Source organism: Notothenia coriiceps, unplaced genomic scaffold (assembly GCF_000735185.1).
Source record: "Notothenia coriiceps isolate Sejong01 unplaced genomic scaffold, NC01 NC01_scaffold00037295, whole genome shotgun sequence".
Lineage (NCBI taxonomy): Eukaryota > Metazoa > Chordata > Actinopteri > Perciformes > Nototheniidae > Notothenia > Notothenia coriiceps.
Window position 1 is genome coordinate 39599 of NW_011369996.1, and position 18496 is coordinate 58094.

Consider the following 18496-nt stretch of genomic DNA (forward strand, 5'->3'; position numbering starts at 1 on the left):
ATATTCTATCCAACATGGATATAGCTTCTTTTTTTCACAGCAGCATTGGATCAGTTCAGTTGTGCAGCATTGGATCAAAACAAAATAAAGCTTATCAGTACTCGTTAGCTTACTGCTACAATTAGACACTGCGCCCACTCTGTTGCCAGATTTGAGAGAAATAAGCAACCAGGTCTATGAAAACAAGCCCCAAAGAAGCAACACATACATGATGTTGTGTAATTTGAAACCAAAACTAAGGCCTCAGGATGACTTTAAGACTTGAACATGGTCATTTTTGTTTTGTAACATTGAATACAACATTTAAAAAAAGTATTTAAAAAAAAAGAAAAAAAAAATCCCGATCCCCGATTTTTTTTCTTCCGATTCCGATCTTTTGAAAATCACGTGATCGGCTCCGATCCCCGATCACGTGATCGGATCGGGACATCTCTAGGTAACATGTTTGTTTGTGGGTGTGACTGTGTTATTATGTTATGTGTGCGTTACTTATGTAAGAGCAGTTTCCCTGCCTAGGCACAGTGTCTGAGTATAACTCACTTTTGTTACCTTGCCTTGGAAAAAAACGTAGCATGCTGCTGTGAGGTTTCCTTAAAGTACTAATCCTACAAACTCAGTGCTTTGTTTGCTGCTCTTTTGCTAATATGGTACAAAAGTGATTCATGAAGCTTTTACATTTTGAAACAGCTGTCAAGTACTTCTGGGAAAATCCTCTATCACTCGGTTGAGGATTTATTTGCATGTTGCCTGCAGAGGAAATGGGTAGTAGCATGAGAAGCTACAGCTGCCTCGGCTGGAAAGATAAATAAGAGCTCCACACTTAAATCTGATTAGCAGAAAAACAAGAGAAAAGAAACAAAAGCCTAATTGTACAGGGCAATGTGCTGAGAAGGAAATTGATGCATTTGCTTAAACATCCACTTCGCTGTCTCCATTTCTTCTTTATTATAACGCCAAGTTGAGTGCCTTTTATATTATTATATGCATTTAGCATCAATTCAAAAGCAAAAAGAACAAAGACTATTAGATGGGAAATTACTTTGTTGGATATAGCAGGCATGAACTGGCACATTACAAATAAAACACAAATCCAGAGTCAAGAAGATAAACATTTTTTAGCGATTAGATTTTTGTTTGTGTCCAAAAAATACATGAAAAGACAACAAAAGAGCTCCAAATTGAACTTGACAACTTTCTGAGCGATTATTGGCATTTGGCTGCAAGGCGTGTTTCCTCCTATATACAATGTTAATCCTAAAAATACAGTATACTTTATATTGATGCATTTATAAAAGGTTCAGTCATGAACTAAAACAGCTTGGAATTGTACGTTTTCCCAAACTAATCAAACATGTGACAAAAAGAGAAGTGGTTGGGGACTATTTTCAGCAGCGTATTAATTCACATTTAGTGCTCTAGTGAGTATCTGGGGCAGCTGGATGCAGTATGTGAGAGTTAGTGTTCATGGTAATGAGGCTACATGTTACCCAGTGCAACAGTGTGGTTCCTTAATGTGGCTGTAATTGTTTTTGGACCACAATGGAGCTCCCGGCTCAGAGGAATAAACTAGTAGTGCTTCGGCTACACAGGCATTACTCATCTGTATCAAATAATTGTTGGTTATGTTTTTTTAAGTATAAATACAGTATTGTTTCTTTTCTACAGTGCATATAATGATCTGGAATTCCACCCGGGCGCTATACTTCTAATTTTAGCTAAAAGAGGAAACCCAAGTGGTAACTGCTGAGCTGACTGCACACACACTTGAGTGGGAAATTATACCGAATTAGACATAAGTTGAACAGAAAGAGGAACAGTTTATGATTTTTCAAGAGACTGTGGCGAGTGCTTTATGGGTTTATGTTTATAGTAAACTCCTCTATAAATCACTTGACACAGCCTTTACTTTAGGTCTGTGTTTGTGTTTGAGTGTAATGCATGTGTGTGATCATACCTGTGTGTTACCATACTTGTAGTGCTCTCAGTAGTTGGGAAAAATGGGCCTTCTTGATGAAAGTACTGGGGAAAGGATCAGAATGTACTGTTCAAGGGATGAAAGTACACAGAGAGGGGTGATGAAAGGAGGTGTGATACAACGTGAGACTCAGTGGCAGGTAGGCAGTGAGGGGTGGACTAGTCTATACATGGATGCAGGTTCTTAGTAACAGATTACTGGTTATCTAATACAGGGTGATCAGTGATAACATATTCTGTCGAAATAATCACATTTAAATGACTTTCCTCCACTCACTGTGCAGATTGGACAGGAGTTATCAGTATACTGTTATCCTACAGAAGTTAAATATTAGGTAGTAAGCTCAAAAATGATTCTTACAAAATCAAAATGTCATTTTTTTTCTACAGAAGTCTCCCTTCATCTGGTATTCCTACCGTACACTATAGATGACTGGAATACTTCTGATGAGGACAAGTGAGAGGAAGAGATAGGGGGCAGGATATTGAAGGAGGGGAATATTAAGGAATACAAGCTGCACGAGTGCAAGAAAAGAAAATGCGTTAAACGATGACAAGAAAGCTCCTAAGAAGGCTTCAGCATGGCTGAAAGTATGATGTCTAACGTAGATACAGCCTTTGCAACATTCTTTATTAGATTAAGAGTTAAAAGCCACACCAAATGAGAAATGGAAAGGCAAACATTTAATTGGATTTGTTTAGTTTCTAGAGAAGATAATTAGTAAATGAAATCAAACAATACATGTCAGACTTTCTCCCTCTAATTAAAATGATAAAATACCAATTTAATATCACTTAAATGTCCCCAGCACCGACACACAGAGGAAGGTATTTTCCACACTAGCTTGTACTGACATGACAAACAAAGCCTTGTGAAGACTAACCAAGTTTCAAAACGTTGAGTATTCACGTACAAACAACACTTAATCAAACCGCAATATCTCTACAACATTTGAAATCGTTTTTTCACTCCATAATCAAAGTCCACTCTGCATTAAAAACAAAATAAGACATGTGAACTTCTCATACCCAAACCATGAGATCCCTACATTGATAAGGGAGGGATGGCCTTTCCTTCTATTTACTTTCACAGCACATCATTTGATTTATATGACAACATGACATTTACGAGGTAATCTCTTATTTATAGTACGTTTGACATTTACCTTTGAACCTTATTTCTTCATAAACATTGGGCTCTTGTTCATGCCTTGACTACAAACACAACGGTTTCTGTCTGGTGGAGCTAAATGCAGTGCTACACATCTGCAGAAAATCAAACACAAGCACACACACAGACTTTTATACACCCATGATAGTGAGGGATTTCAAATACAGTACCGATCATTATTTTTCTCTTATATAAAAAGAACAAGCAGGATTGGGAAAAAAAGGAATTGAACTGCAGAGAAGGTAATGAGTGTGTGATGTGTGTATTTGTGTGTGTGTGTGTGTCTGTGTGTTGGGGGATGGAGTGGTTACTCAGCAGCAGTGAAGGTCATTTTCTCCAGCAGGCTTGACGCTGGGTCAAGCATTATGAGTACACGTATGTGTGTGTGTGCACACACACACGTGTCATAAAATACCTTTTATAACGCCTGCCAAAATTCATTTTGTTTACTATATGGTGTATCTCAGAGTAAAGCATGTCATCTGTATATGTGTGTGTGTGTGTGTGTGTGTGTGTGTGTGTGTGTGTGTGTGTGTGTGTGTGTGTGTGTGTGTGTGTGTGTGTGTGTGTTTCCCGTAATAGATTGAGCAGCAAAGAGAGATGACGTTAGAAGACTGGCATCTGTTTGTTTGGGAGACACTTGAGAAGCTGTGAAGTGACAGGAAAGGCTGCTTGGCACCATTGAGAGACACATGAGTGTTTCAGTGTGTGCAACTAAGAGACACAAAGGGTTAGTTCTGTACATGCTTACCTACACTTCAAACCGACAAAGTGGTCAACCGTCATCGATTTTCACTCGAATTATAAAAACCAACATGTCATTTTGCTTCAAGTTAGGGTGAATTATTGCTGCAACACAATATAAAGGATTAATCATAATTACTGTTTTCCAGCCACAAACAAAAACTACATGTTTTCCCGTTCCCAATGTGTCAAAAATAAAACTAAGATTAAGCCACCTTGTTGCTCAGAATTGTATTCCTAGTAATAAGGCTTTGCGCAGAATGTGGATTATCTTTCTAGGAGAGAGTTGAATTGAACAGTTGCTTGGATTAATAAAATATGAAAAACCCAAATAATTAATAGGAGGCTGCCTTTTTGGTTATTGGCGGCCTTATCTGAGGGTTGTTGGAGGATTTGATGGATTTGGGACTCTTTGGCCTTGCAAGAAACCTATAAAACTCTATATACAAATAAAATAAACAGATGACTGAAGAAATAAACACTTTCCTTTCTCAAAAAGATGAATCAGTGAATGTCCTTGTTAATAGCCTGCACGTACAAACTAGACTATATCTACTCTGAATGTGTATTCAAGCTCAGAAGTGTACTGGTGCACCTTAGTGAAACTCACAGGAACATTGTCACACCTGTGGGGGGGTGTATCAGTGTGTGTGTGAGTGAGAGAATGGGAGAACGGGGAGGGGGTGATTGGAAGAGAGTGAGTGGTGTTTTTGGGTCTGAAAGTAAAAGGATACAGGTGTCTCATTTCCCCCCTTGATGACGCACTTATAGTAGGCCCTAGTGAAATGGCCGTGCAACTGCTAGTGTATGTGTGAGGGAGAGAGAGAATGTTTGTGCATGTTTTCTTTGTTGTTTTTTTGCAGTTGATCTCTTGGGAAAATGTGATAGTCCAGTTGAGCTTTTTTGTTTGCTCCATGGAAGAGTTTAGAAAATCCTCAGGTGGCTTTAAGCAAGGAAGCCATGATCTGTTGAAAAAAACTAACTGCAGTTTTTGAAAGCACATTTTTTTTTTTCAAAAATCTACCAAACCTTTTTTATTGGGTGGGTCTCAAGGGTTTACAGCCTTGGGGTTCTCTGGGCAAATACTCTGGCAGCTCTGCAGTTGCTATAGCGCTGACAATACACAGGAAAAGCAATGCAGGAGAGAAATGGGACCCTCAATGTTATGGTTGTGTTTGTTGCTGCTGTTTTCCCGGCTGAATCTATTCCCTGGTTGCTGTCTGAAGCATCAAATCTATTCAGATGTCTTTGTCTCCTTTCTTGAGTGATGAATTTTTCTAATTATCCTCCAAACAAGGAGTCTGTGATGCTCCATTTCAGCTTTTCGAAAAACATTATCCCCATTTGCCAGTGTCACTGATGTGCATTGTGACTCACTGTGTATAGCTCTGCAGTGTCAGGCTTTTATGTTGCTATATGTCTTTGTCCTTGTCCGTCTATAGATCTTTGTTGCCACGTGCGAAAGTCATAATTCACGCAGCTATTTTGAACTTGAATTGAAAGACGTGTATTATGTAATAATATAAAAACCCTTTTATAACAGGAACTCATTCGAAAAATGAGGAAATCCGTGCAGTAAAGGCCGACGAAGAAAGTTCACAAATCTCGCAATGGTGCAAAAATGTGTGACAGTTTCTATTAACACATGAAATCCATTGTATTATTAACTGGAAACATAACGGTTGCTTCCTGTATACCAGGATATGTATTTGTATAATGCTTGAAGCATAATTTAGTATTTTTGGAAATACTTACTATTCACTTTCTTGCTGAAAGTTAAATAAGAAGAGTGATACTGCTCCAATGTCTGTCTGTGATGTATAAAGTAGGAGCCAAAAGACGGTTAGCTTAGCATAAAGACTGGAGATAACAGAAAAATACCATACTGGCTCTGTCCAAAGGGTGAAAAACACTACCTCTCAAGCTCACTAATTATATTGTGTTTGTCAAAGCCATACAATGACTTCAACGTAACTGGTGCCAGGCAACCATGGACTCCTGCTTGCATTCTTAATGCTAAGCTAGTGTTACGCTAACTGTTCCCTGGCTGCCACTTGATGTATTCAACAAGATCAAATCAATTACTAGTCCTGTATATAATGAATTATACGAAAAACTAATGAAAGAAAAAAAAGGAATGAAAATGAATCAATTAATGATGAAGCAGCTTGTTCTGTTAAAAAAAATGGTGTAGATACTAATTAGAACAATTAAAAAAATAATGCTAGCTAATGCTACTTGAATTATTGAAGCTACAGTATGAGTCAATTATGAACCCAACACTCATTCACTCAGTCAATCCCTAACAGAGAGAAAGAAAATAGGAGGCATTGGTTGAAACACAACACTTTAGATCAATATATTTTAGGGACCTGACTACTTTAGCTCTGTTTAGTGATCTGTAGAAGAGGAAAAGCACTCGGACTCAAAATGGACAGAAAACACAGTAGACTGTGAAAAGTGATAAGCATGCTGACAGTTTAATAGTGGGAGGAATACAAATACAGGTAAATTGGAGAAAAGATGTGGCACGACAGGATAATAGTACGAGGCATCGGACAAGAAATGTAGTTTGAAGAAACGTGTTATATTTTTCCCTGTGTGTCTGTGCACAAAGGAAGGCATGTCAAATTTGGTGAAATTATATTTTCTTCATGCGGTGTCATTTAATCTCCTTTCATTTTGTGAGGTTATATTTCAATTCTAATGTCCTTGGCAACGGCACAGAAGGAAATAGGCTGATAAGCCTGTTTTGAATTGAGATTTCACACAGAGGGACTTGAGTGTGTGTGTGTGTGTGTGTGTGTGTGTGTGTGTGTGTGTGTGTGTGTGTGTGTGTGTGTGTGTGTGTGTGTGTGTTTGTGTGTGTCAGAGAGAGAGAGACGGTGTGCGCCGGTTGGCATGCATGTGCCTTGAAATGAAATCAGAAAATCAAGCATAGATAGATAGATAGAACAAGGTCAGTGAGACTAATATAACATTATTAACAAGGGCAGGGAGAGATAGAGGGAGGCAAAGAGTAGAGGGGGAGGAGGAGGAGGCGGTCCTTTTACCAACTCCATCCAATCAGATGAAGGAGGGAGGGGCTCAGCAGTCAGGAAGGAAGGAGCAGAGCAGCAGCAGCAGACACAGAGGGAAGAAACAGAGCATGTTACAGAAGGAGGGAGATGTTGGAAGGTAGAGGAAGGTAGACAGAGAGATGCTGTGCCATAGTGTGTGTGTCGGCATTGCTGTCAGTAGCGCCACTCTCCATCCTCTCGTCGGGGACCATGATGTGTTATGGAGCTCGGATGCACAGATTCACTGCTCATGCAGGGGATGCAGATAGAAGTTCACCTTGAGCCGGAGTCCAACATTGTCTGTCTGGACTGCTGGGATTACAAGAAATGCGCATTGTTTCCAACACAAAGATCAACAGAGATTTAATCGGATCTGACCACCTGCCAAACCAAAAGTGGCTTCAGATATTTTAACTTTTGGATTACTGGTCCAGACCTAAACCACAACAGAACTGAGAATCCAGGGTCAGAACTCAAACAGGTACTTGCTCGGCTGAAAGTTGCCTGCTGTCTCTAAACCAGACAGCTTTCAGAACCAATATTGTGACATTCCCAACTCACACTGGAAGCCCGCAAACCCAAGCCGGTCCTGCAGCCCGGGGACCCTGGAGCTGGCCTGACCTTGGATTGTCTGTCCCCCGAACCCCTCCTGGCACCGGCAGAGACCCCCAAAATGTCTCAGACCGGAGGACGAATCCACAACAAAAAGGCTGGCATTCGGGCTGCTGTGATCCTGATCGGACTCCTGCACAAGTCTCGCAAAGCCAAGGAGAAGGAGAGAGAGAAGGAGAGAGAGAAGGAGAGGGAGAAAGAGGAGAGCGAAGGGTGGGTGAAGTTTGTCCCGTTTTGTGGTTTGATGAGGAAGGCATGCTGGGTATTTTACATTTAGCTTAAGATCAAACAGGCTGCAGTGCAGTGTTGCAGCTGGGATTGTAAAGAAAACTTTATTACCCTGTAATGTCATTGTTAATTCAGAGGCATGGGGCACTTTGTACTCTTTGTGGTTCAATGAGATTCCATCTGCAGTTTTATAATCCTAAAGGTCCTTTTATAAGAGTTAGTGTGTCTTATTTATATCTTAGTCAGTGGAAATAACAGACTTGAAAGAAATAGAAAGGTAGTGAGGATTGTGGGTGAAAAGAGGTTGAGTCCTTTTCAAGAGGCGACTGAGAGGAAAGAAGCAAGTGTTCAAAGAGGGAGATGTGTCCAATGAAAAGGAGAAGCTGCAGAGCAAAGGTCATCCTTCCTTTTCTGTTTATATTTCTAGTTTTTTATGCATAAACTAGCACCAATTGACACTTGTTGACACCTGCAATAACAAAGAAACCCTTCCATTTGTTTAGGGCAGAGTCGTGGGTGAGCTCAAGTTCAATAGGTGAGCTGTGAATTATAGTGGAGAAAAGGATACAGTGATTTACTGCCTACACCCAAGCTGTAAACAGCAGCTGTAAATATGGGATTGAAGCAGGCTTTCAATGAATGTATTATGGACTATGAAGGTTAACATGAAAGCAACAAAACAATGCCTTTCAATCTCTTGAGCTCTTCAGGTTTGTATGATGACAGTTAATACTAGATTGTCAAGACCTTCAGAAATTGCCACTCCAATTTCGCCAATAAGAGGATTTCCCCTGCATGCTGTGTTGTGTCATCTTACTGCTAATACTACCTAGGATGAGTGCAGTCAATATGACCCATGGGAATATCCCAACTGAAAGCAAACAGTGTACAAGGTTGCCTGACCTGTTTGGACTGAGCTAACATTAGCAGTTTGCACATACAGTTAAATTGGGATCTCAGCAGAAGGTTGTTGCAGAATGAGTTTGAATATTGAGGAGCAAATAGACAGATAAGAACTGCGCTGCCAAGCAAATATCAAACGGTGCTCCTCTGCTATTTTTATACATATTTATAATTTCTTCTACTTCTGCACTGCCTGAGAGTTCTAGCTACAACATGTCACTGCCTACTTCAATGTATGTGTGGCAAACAGGAACATGCAAATGAGCCTCATCAGGAAAAAATCAGTTTCATTCACTAAGATCAGCGCTTATTACCACCTGAGGCTAGAGTGAAATCATCAATAACTCAGGAATGCAGAAGGGGTCTCAGGCAAAGATTTTTCAGTGAGATTTTCTTGGGTACTCATCTTCTTAAACGGTCTAAAGGTGAATGACAATAGCTCTGTCAGACCTGTATAGTACATTTGCACACGAGTTATCTCTGTCACGTTTCAATTCCTTGTCCGGAGTTTTGAAGATTCGCTTCCACAATTGTTCAGCACCTATAGCTTGCGGCGTTCAAATAAATGTTTCTATTTTTTTCTGTCTTTTTTCTCCCTGCTTTTTTCTTTAAACAACAGCAGAAAAGGCACAAAGGAAGTTCAATATCTTTTGTGAATCACCTTAAGCGGTAATCCATTCTGTCTGAATGTCATCGCGGTGAAGCATATACAGTGTGGTCTGTGTTTCAGGTTCTGTGTGTGTGTGTGTGTTTGTGTGTATGTTAGTGTGTGAATGTGTAGCTTTGTTTGTGTGTGTGTGTGTGTGTGTGTGTGTGTGTGTGTGTGTGTGTGTGTGTGTGTGTGTGTGTGTGTGTGTGTGTGTGTGTGTGTGTGAACACCTGATAGGCAGCACTGAATGCAATTTGCTACTATGTGCTAATAGCCTGGACCAAAATAGGCTACATGGAAATAGACTGTAACTCACTTTGCAAACGCTGATAAGTTTATCTGACCTCTGTGTGTGTGTGTGTGTGTGTGTGTGTGTGTGTGTGTGTGTGTGTGTGTGTGTGTGTGTGTGTGTGTGTGTGTGTGTGTGTGTGTGTGTGTGTGTGTGTGTAATTTAGTTTTATATAGTTTAAAATTAAACCCTTGAGGCGAGGCTGGATTAGCACTTGTGCTTTCAGGGTTAATTGTGCGACAGCTGGTTTGTGGTGATTTGATTATTTTTCTTCTAAGATGATAAACACCTGTTATATTACCTAATCCTGAAGTCTCAGTTTTTATAAGGAAGCAAAACTTAATATTTTAGTTGATAGAATTCCCTCATTGTGTATAAATATGGTGTATTTAATAACAAATGCAATACACAGCAAACCTGCAGCAGGAGATTTATGCTTTCTGTGGCTCTGGGCAAAATGATGTACTTGAAGGCAAAAGGGTAAACACACAGTGACTGGGAGGAAGGGGTTGTCAGTCGGGCCCAAGCACTTCTTATTTTGCCCAAGGGCCTTATATTAATCCAGCCATGCCTGGAGGCTATGTATCATTTGTGAATGCAACAAAACGGCAATGTCACGTTCTATCATGGAAACACATTTTCACCAGAAGTATGTTTTGAATGATTCTCCTCAAATCATAACAGTACAATGATGTCTGGACAGCATAATTATCCAGAGGAAAGATATGTTAGGTTCTTAAACTTAAGCAGCCTTATATTTAAAACAACAAATACAATGGAAATGAAAATACAGACAGGCAATAGGAAACACTTTGCATAGACTGCTACAGACTTTTTCACCACCTCGCTTTTCTGCAGAGAACATGTGAAACATTTTTCACACAGTGAAGTCCATACACAAACGCACAGACATACAGTTTCCCTCCTTGCCTCTTACTTCTGTGTATTCCTCTCACTCTTTATCCCTGCACTGATACAGCCATGATGTACATTTCCATTAAGTCGAACAGCATGAGGTCTGCATTAGTTGTATTCAGGCAGTTCTTATTCAACAAGTGGCTGAACGGTTATGATTCCCTGTCGGTTTGTGGTACAGTCTGTGTAGGTGAGAGAGAGATAAACAGTGTTTTGATCGTTTTTAAAACCTTATTTATAATCTCAGCATGAATGCTAGCATTTTACAATCATAATCCACACTGTGTACCTTCCAACATCATGGCGTTCTATGTAACATACTGGAGAACTACTAACTACTTGAGTCAACAAGAGAAACCATATAAGATTGATACGTCATCGTCAATGTAATTTAGCAAATTGCAATATTGAATTAGCATGTTCTCCGAATGCACTGGCCCGTTGCTACGCTACCTCCTGTTGATTACGGGGAGTTTGAGAGTAATTGCACAGGAAAGAGCATGACCTTCACTATAAGTGGAGGTTTTCTGGCTCACAAAACTGCATTAAGTGGTTCACTGTAATGTATAAGACTGATTCACTGTCAAACAAGGGGAGAAAATGTCCACATGTAGAGATGAATTGCTAACCTCGTCTGTAAATTATGCTTATAACCACAAAAGGGCTGAGCAGATGCTTCATAATAAAAGCCCAAATGAATTCCATTTGCTGAACGGCTTCACAGGGAAAGGTTGTCGCAGGTGCATTAACAGCATATACATGTAAATGTGAATTGGGGCAGCTTACATTTATAAGGAAACTTTTTAAATAGTTTTATCTTTCTATGGTATTTTTCATAGGTTCCCAATCTTCAAGGATTTTTTCAATTGTAGAAACCCTTTTGAAACCATCAAAACATCCTCTAGCCTGAATGATTGCAGCCAACTTGGCACACCTCCTTTCGTGCTTCTTTATAAGCAATGTTTCTACTTGTCAGGGTCATTTGTGTTTTATTTTTCAGCTGTGAAAGACTCAAGGAGACCCTTTTAATGGAAATACCTCTGAAATACGGGGTTTCTGGTGGTGGGTTTTATAGACACAAAATCAAGGACTTTAGAGTTTTAAATCTCTCATACAGCTGCCTATACTGTAGGTACTCAAACCAGAAAATTATTTGAAAAATACATCTTTACATAACATGCATTCAATTGAACAGTCTGAAATCGGTGTAACCAGTAGTTCACATGGTCTTCAAACTGAAAACAGCTTGGTTTATGCATTGATTAAACAAACAATATTTCACGTGTCAATTAGATACTTGTTTGAGGTGCTGTTGGCATAATTTTGCTTCCAGGCAATCTGTTTTCACCTGTTTCCTGTCTTTATGCTAAGCTAACCAACTGTTTGCTCGCTTCAGCTTCAAACTGCTTTTTAGAATCCTCCAGAAAACTATTTCTGTGTCTACAAAATGGGTCTTTCATGTGCAATAATTCATATAACAAATATATTGTAACCACACCCTTATGTGTCCCAATATGCTAATGACCTTTATTCTGAGAGGTGTGGCCAGCCATGTCGTGTGCACAGAGGGAATTAAACAATTAAACATCTCATTTAAAAATGTTTTACTCAACAATGGAAATAATAATATAAGAAATGCCAATAGCTGTGCACCAACATGTGCTGTCAGTTCATATATACTGTATATATTATATAACTATACACAACTGTGGGCTGTTTCAGGTCTTAGTGACTGTTATCATTCTCTCCTCAATTAAAATCCCTCTTCAGTTCACTGCAGGTCTTTCTCACCTCCCATATATTATTTATAAGAACACCTGTCAAAGTAATAGTGAGGACAGGAACATCATAAAATGTGCTGATGATTCGGTTGTTCGTCAGCCTACACGCACGGTGTGGAATAAGATCACCGGCCTGTGGAGGAGTCTTTCATCCTGTTCAATGTAGCAAAAACTGAGGAAATGAGTATTGATTTTAGAAAGTTGTCCACTGCTTTAAATGGCTTTTAGTAAGGGAGAGGAAATAGATCTGGTGATACGAAACTCAATGAGATTCCTAAAAAGTGGAGCTGTGCGTATCATCCTGAGGAAAAGACACTCGTTTAAGGTTTTTCTCTGCTTTGAGGATTTTTTATGGAAGCATATTTGCCTCATCTTGATTTAATGTTGCCTGACATGGAAGTCTTTACACAGGCAGGAAGAAGATGCTTAATGTGACAGGAGACAGTTATACGGGTGAGTCAGACACTGATCAGGGATTACTGGAAGCAGGCCCATACAGTAAATTGTCCTGCACAGAGAATTTAAGATCTTGCCTTCAGGTCACTACTGAACGTTGCCATTGATGACCTTTCATAGTCTAAACATGGAAAACTGTCCTGTGTGCACATTAATAAACAATATCTTCTTTTCGACACATATTTTTGTAGAACACTTGATATGATATTAGTTTTTTTCCTCTCCTGTTGTTTTTAATCATTTGTTATGGTCTCACAGTTTCGAGTGATTGTCCCAGTGGTCTGATTTGTTTTGGTGTTCAAACCCAGCAGCACACATTTGATATTTCCCTCTGGGGTAGATAGATTGATTTGATTTGACAGTTACACAAGTATCTCAACAGTCGCGGTCCCCAAAGAGAAAATCTCATCAAACACTAGTCAGTGGTCTATCTCTTTGAGGGCCCTTATTATGAATATCTTGTGGATCTTCTGCAGAGCATAACAACATCAATTAGAATATTCAAAAATCAGCGCTCTCTCTCTCTGAAGTGCTTCTGAAAATGTCTATGTCTATCCAAATACATTTACACTTGAAATGTAGCTTTTTTGTGTGAAATTGACCAGCTCAGGATTAGAGCCTCTCGTATACCATCCAGCCAGGCTCATGGAGTCTTTGTAACTGTGTCTTGCAGAAGCCATGTGGTTGTTGAAATGTTTGGAGATTAACAACTGAGAGAATAAATTACGCTAGCAGCTGGTCGCAGCTAAAACCCATTTCTCCGACACACTGTGAGCTGCGACACTGCAGCCAGCCCGACAGTTGTCCAGAAGAAGGAAATGACACACATGCACACAATACAAGGCACGTCTGTGGTTTCTACTTCTGCTGTGTGACTGCACACTGATTCAATCTAATTTAATAACAAATAAACCGGGTAAAACTGGCTAACACGGAGAACAGATGGTGGCTATTTGGCTGTAACATTACGACATGGCTTCTTTTACAACCCCTGTCAAGCTTTCTGCTCTCAAATGGCAGCAGATTCACCCCTTTACATTTTTAGTAATTTGTAAAGGGTTTGTCTTTAATTTCTGAAAGGGGTAAATAAACCAGGGTGTGATTTGTAGTCCGCAAACCACACATTTGAAATGAAAACGTTAATTAAAGGATACAATTAGCTGCTGCTAGCTAGCTTAAAGGAAATATTAGCTTCATCACTTGGTTTGAAAACCCTTTTGAATTTCCCCATGATAAAACAAGAATGATAAATGATATACATGATACTTTATACAAAAACTATTAAAGATATGGTAATAAAAGTAACTTTTTTCCTCAACTGCAGTGTAGAGCTTGTTATTCTAATATAATCCTATCTTGCTCCTTATAGGTGCTACATCTTAATCAACCAAGTCAGTGTTTGTATAGTAATTTCACCTGTAAAAAGGATGACGATTAACCCATGTGTTTGGCAAACGTAATGATCTCAGGTAACGTGCTTGGCTGTGTTTTCTGAAGCGTTGGCTACATTTCCCCAAATCCAATTAGGAGCAGGAAGTAGCCGCTAATTTTAGCATACTCTCGGATCCAGTTAACCTGCACAACCAACCATAGTTATTCACTAATAAATGACTTCTTGGCCTTGAAAGTTACACGGTTAGCCAGGCATGCATGCAGGTGTTCGCACATGAAAAAACTCTTGAAAACAAAATAATAAATAATGGGTAACTTGTTGTGTTCAGATGCTAAACAGTGTTTGGACAATTGAAATGTAACATATTATTTTTTGTGAAGCCTATGGAATAGTCTTAACATTTCCTCTCAGAGAATTTTTTTTTGGTTTTCTTAACCGCCTTACACAGTTTTTCCTTGTCCCGCCCCTTCCCTGCTCTCCCTGTCAAACCCTCCTTCTCCGGCTGTTAAACACAACGCTTTCTATTCACTGACTCACTCGTATTTCCATTCCACCGTCTCCGCCTGTTTTTTCTCTGAACTCTCAGTTACTCCCTCGTGTATGTTTCACCTCTGTTGTGATTGGCAGCTGCAGGGGACTGCTAGTACAGTCACACACACACACACACACACACACACACACACACACACACACACACACACACACACACACACACACACACACACACACACACACATGCAGACATTATATTGCACCTGAACTTACATGACTCTTCGCTGTCTAGTTGTACGAATGTGTTGGTGTGCATATGTGTGACAGTCAGCCTTGTCTTGAGGTGTAATGGATGAGAAGGTATTAACTCTAACAAGTGTCCAGAGACCCAACCAAGACGGCCCTATTTACCCAGCTCTGCTCAGGGGATTGAGAATGCTATTTATAGTCAGAGATTCATTTATTCTCTTTCTCTCCATACCTCGCTTTACGACCTTCCCTCTCAGCGATATGCCCGATGATGATTATTTCTGCCCCCCCCCCCCGCCTTTTCTTCATATCTCTGTCCTTTTCTTCGGGACCTTTTAGTCAGACATTCATTTATTCTCTTTCTCTCCATACCTCGCTTTGCGGCCTTCACTCTCAGCGATCTGCCTGATGATGATTATTTCTGCCCCCCCCTTCGGGACCTTTCTGCTCTGGTGTGGTTATCAGCTGGTCTGATGTGGTGGAGTCGGTTGAAAGGAGAAGTATTCAATGTCTTCTAACAAAGATGCTTGACCCTTCCTTTCCCTCTCGTCTGTGGGTTAGATTGGCCAATGATAAGGAGGAAGTGGGCAGAAAATGAATAGGATTAGCTATGATTTATGGCATTTCCTGAGATATGACAGAGAGAGCTATAATGCCAGGCAGCTATGTTTTACTGCAATTTGTAGAACATTATTGAAAGTCTGGGTACATAATAAAATAACACTCTTCAGATAAAGAGACTATGAAAACCTTTTTTGTCACGCAATTTAAGTGGCAGAAAGCATTTGCAAATGACATAAAATGAAAGGAAGATGATGGCAACACCTTCCATTTACCATCAGGGGAAGTGCATGTGAAGACAGCATATTGTGATAACAGAAAGTAATTGGAAAGAGGATCTTCATGACACCTTTTCATGAGTTGAACCCAAACAAACATTTATTTCACTTTGCAAAATGTTGTTATTCAAAATTGATCTGCGTTTCAGGGTTTCACGAGCTCAAAAGACTTGTTTATGCACTTACTAATGCATTATAGTCCCCCAGCAGTGAATTGATCATAAGCCCTGCCCGAAGCTATCCAAATGAAATGTGATAAACTTCGTAAAGCACAAGCATAGACAAATAAACAAACATGATTCAGTCCGTGGCCTTTATCAGTGTCTCCCTGCTGTTGGGAAGTAGCAAGTAATCGTATCAAAGGTCTCGTGGCACTCTTTGTGCAGCGAGACACAAAACAACACTGACATTTCAAAGGTAAGACAAAAGCTGCAGTGTGTAACCTTTAATGGCCTGTATTGTTTTCCTGTAGGTTTAACATCTAAATCCAGTCTCAAAGATACTGTGTGCATGTGTCAAAGAAGCTGGTCATTTAGCCAGTGTGATCTTTAAAGAAGTCAATAATGTGGCGTCTTGCTAGCTATTATGTTTAAGTGAACCACATGAGTGTCATGCAGAGTAACACACTCACTGCAGTATAATTAACCTGGTTTCCTTGGGATGGAAAGAAAATGACGCACACACTCATAGTTTCCTTGGGTGGGACTGTGTGTGTGCCTGGAGAGAGAGGGTGAGACCTTCACTGGTGTCTGGTAGTCGGACACTTGGATTAAATAGAGACATTATTGAGAGAGTGGAGGGCAATGGCTTTCCTTACTTTTTTGACCTGGTTTGCTTTAGTGTGGCGCTGTCTTTGCAGGAATGGCACCAGCATGCATACACTGCTGTACTTTAATTACTAACTCTACAATGTAACTTCCTTCAATTCCTGTGTGTTAAAACGTAGAATTTAAATTAGCCTACCAGTCACAGCAGAAATGATTGGCACCATACCACATCTATTTAATTGCAGTGTAAAGAAAGTTAGCCCTATAGTATAATGTTTATTTTGACATATTTGGCTCCTTAAAGGTGCTGCATCTTCATCAACCAAGTACTCGTTGTATAGTACATTCACTTTAAAAAAAAAGAAAAGGCTTGTAGGATGAGGACTACCCCATGTGCTTGAAAAACGTAATCATCTCAGGTAACGTGCTTGGCTGTGTTAGCCGAAGCGGCCATTTTTCCAAACCCCAATAAAGAGCAGGAAGTAGCCGCTAATGTTAGCATACACTGGGAAACCGTCGGTTTGTAATCTGCACAACCAACCATAGTTATTCACTCATTGAATGCTCCTTTGCCTTGAAAGAAACAGGGTTAGCCAAGTGTTCGCAACTTACCAAACTCTTTCGTCCTGTGTTTAGACTTTGAAATCAAAAGTAAAATTAACCTACCAGTCACAGCGGAAATCTTTGGCACCATAGCAAATCAGAGGCGGAACTGAACATTGGCTGAAAAAAAGACTAGCGAATGTAATCAACTGAAACCAAAAATCTTTTTTAATTAAAAACAAAACTATGCTTAATTGAAAACTATTATAACGGTGGTACTGAGTCAGGCACAATAACAGAACCCTTTTACCATTTTGGAGTTGCACAAGAGCCACTTGAAGGTCTCTGAGCTTGTTTGTTTGCATGTGTGTGTGTGTGTGGGTGTGTTCATGTTTGTGTTTGTGTTTGTGTGTGTGTGTGTGTGTGTGTGCTTGTTGACATGGGTTTCAGTCTGTCACATATAGAAGTTGTTACTGATAAAGTTTGTGTGTAGGAGTGTTTGGCAATATGTTGTTTTCGTTAAGTTTTGTTTATATGTTAAATAATGTCTGCAACAAATCCCACTCACGTCTCACACACACACACACACACACACACACACACACACACACACACACACACACACACACACACACAGACAACAGGTCTGAGCATTGCATGGCTTAATGATGATGGAAAAGATGATCATTTATCTTCCATCTGTAATTGCTAATTATATGAGATGAGTTGTTTTGTTTGTTTTTGTTCGTTTTCTGTATGTGGCTATCGTGTGCAAATGTGAGTTTGACTGTTTGTGTGTGCATGTAGACCGTAGCCAATAGTCACGCTGTTAATAGGGAAAAAAACATGTATTTATATTTATCTTATTTCTGCTTGCCAACTCTGTAGTTAAGGACAAATTGTGTTTTTATTCAAATATATATATATTATATATTCATTTATAAAAATAGCAGATGTCTTTTCATGAAACATGCTTCCCCCTCACCACCCGTCTTTCAGTCTTCTTTTTTCATAATGAGTGTTTCAGGTTATGTGTCCGGACCGTCATATCTCCAGTCTGCTGTCTTCTTTATATCTATTCATATCACAGTCAGAGAGACAGGGCGAGGCCTGGCGTTCCCACAGGAAACAGCCGGTGACTTGAGTGCAGTTGCCTTCTAATTATTGCTCCCCTGACCTCTCTGCATATCTGGGCATATCTCAGATGCCTGTACTCCCCTGTTGGGCAGCTGACTCATACTTTCATTTCTTACCTCTATTTGTGGAGTGGACTTTGTAACAAGAACGGACTGATAGATATTAGATAGGACGGTGGAAAAGAGATGGTGAAAATTGGGAGATATGACAACACTGTGACCTTGCCTTGTACCTTTCAATGCAACAGTTTTTCTAAGTAATAGTTTTGCTAAAGTAACCCCCGAACATGAAGACA

At 39.8% G+C, this 18496-nt stretch overlaps 1 protein-coding gene across 6 annotated transcripts in view; it reads left to right on the plus strand.

Moving 5' to 3' along the window:
• Window positions 1-18496, plus strand: part of LOC104967438 (rap1 GTPase-activating protein 2) — an 83050-nt gene that overhangs the window by 35701 nt on the left and 28853 nt on the right. For 3 of the 6 annotated variants that reach the window (XM_010796883.1, XM_010796884.1, XM_010796893.1), the window contains exon 1: window positions 7010-7773. The exons of 2 other annotated variants lie outside the window; for them this stretch is intronic. In XM_010796883.1, the coding sequence (XP_010795185.1) occupies window positions 7622-7773 (152 nt within the window). In that variant the 5' untranslated portion in view covers window positions 7010-7621. Of the gene's footprint in view, window positions 1-7009; window positions 7774-18496 lie in introns of those variants that run through there. One more of the 6 variants, XM_010796885.1, reaches the window with a different exon arrangement.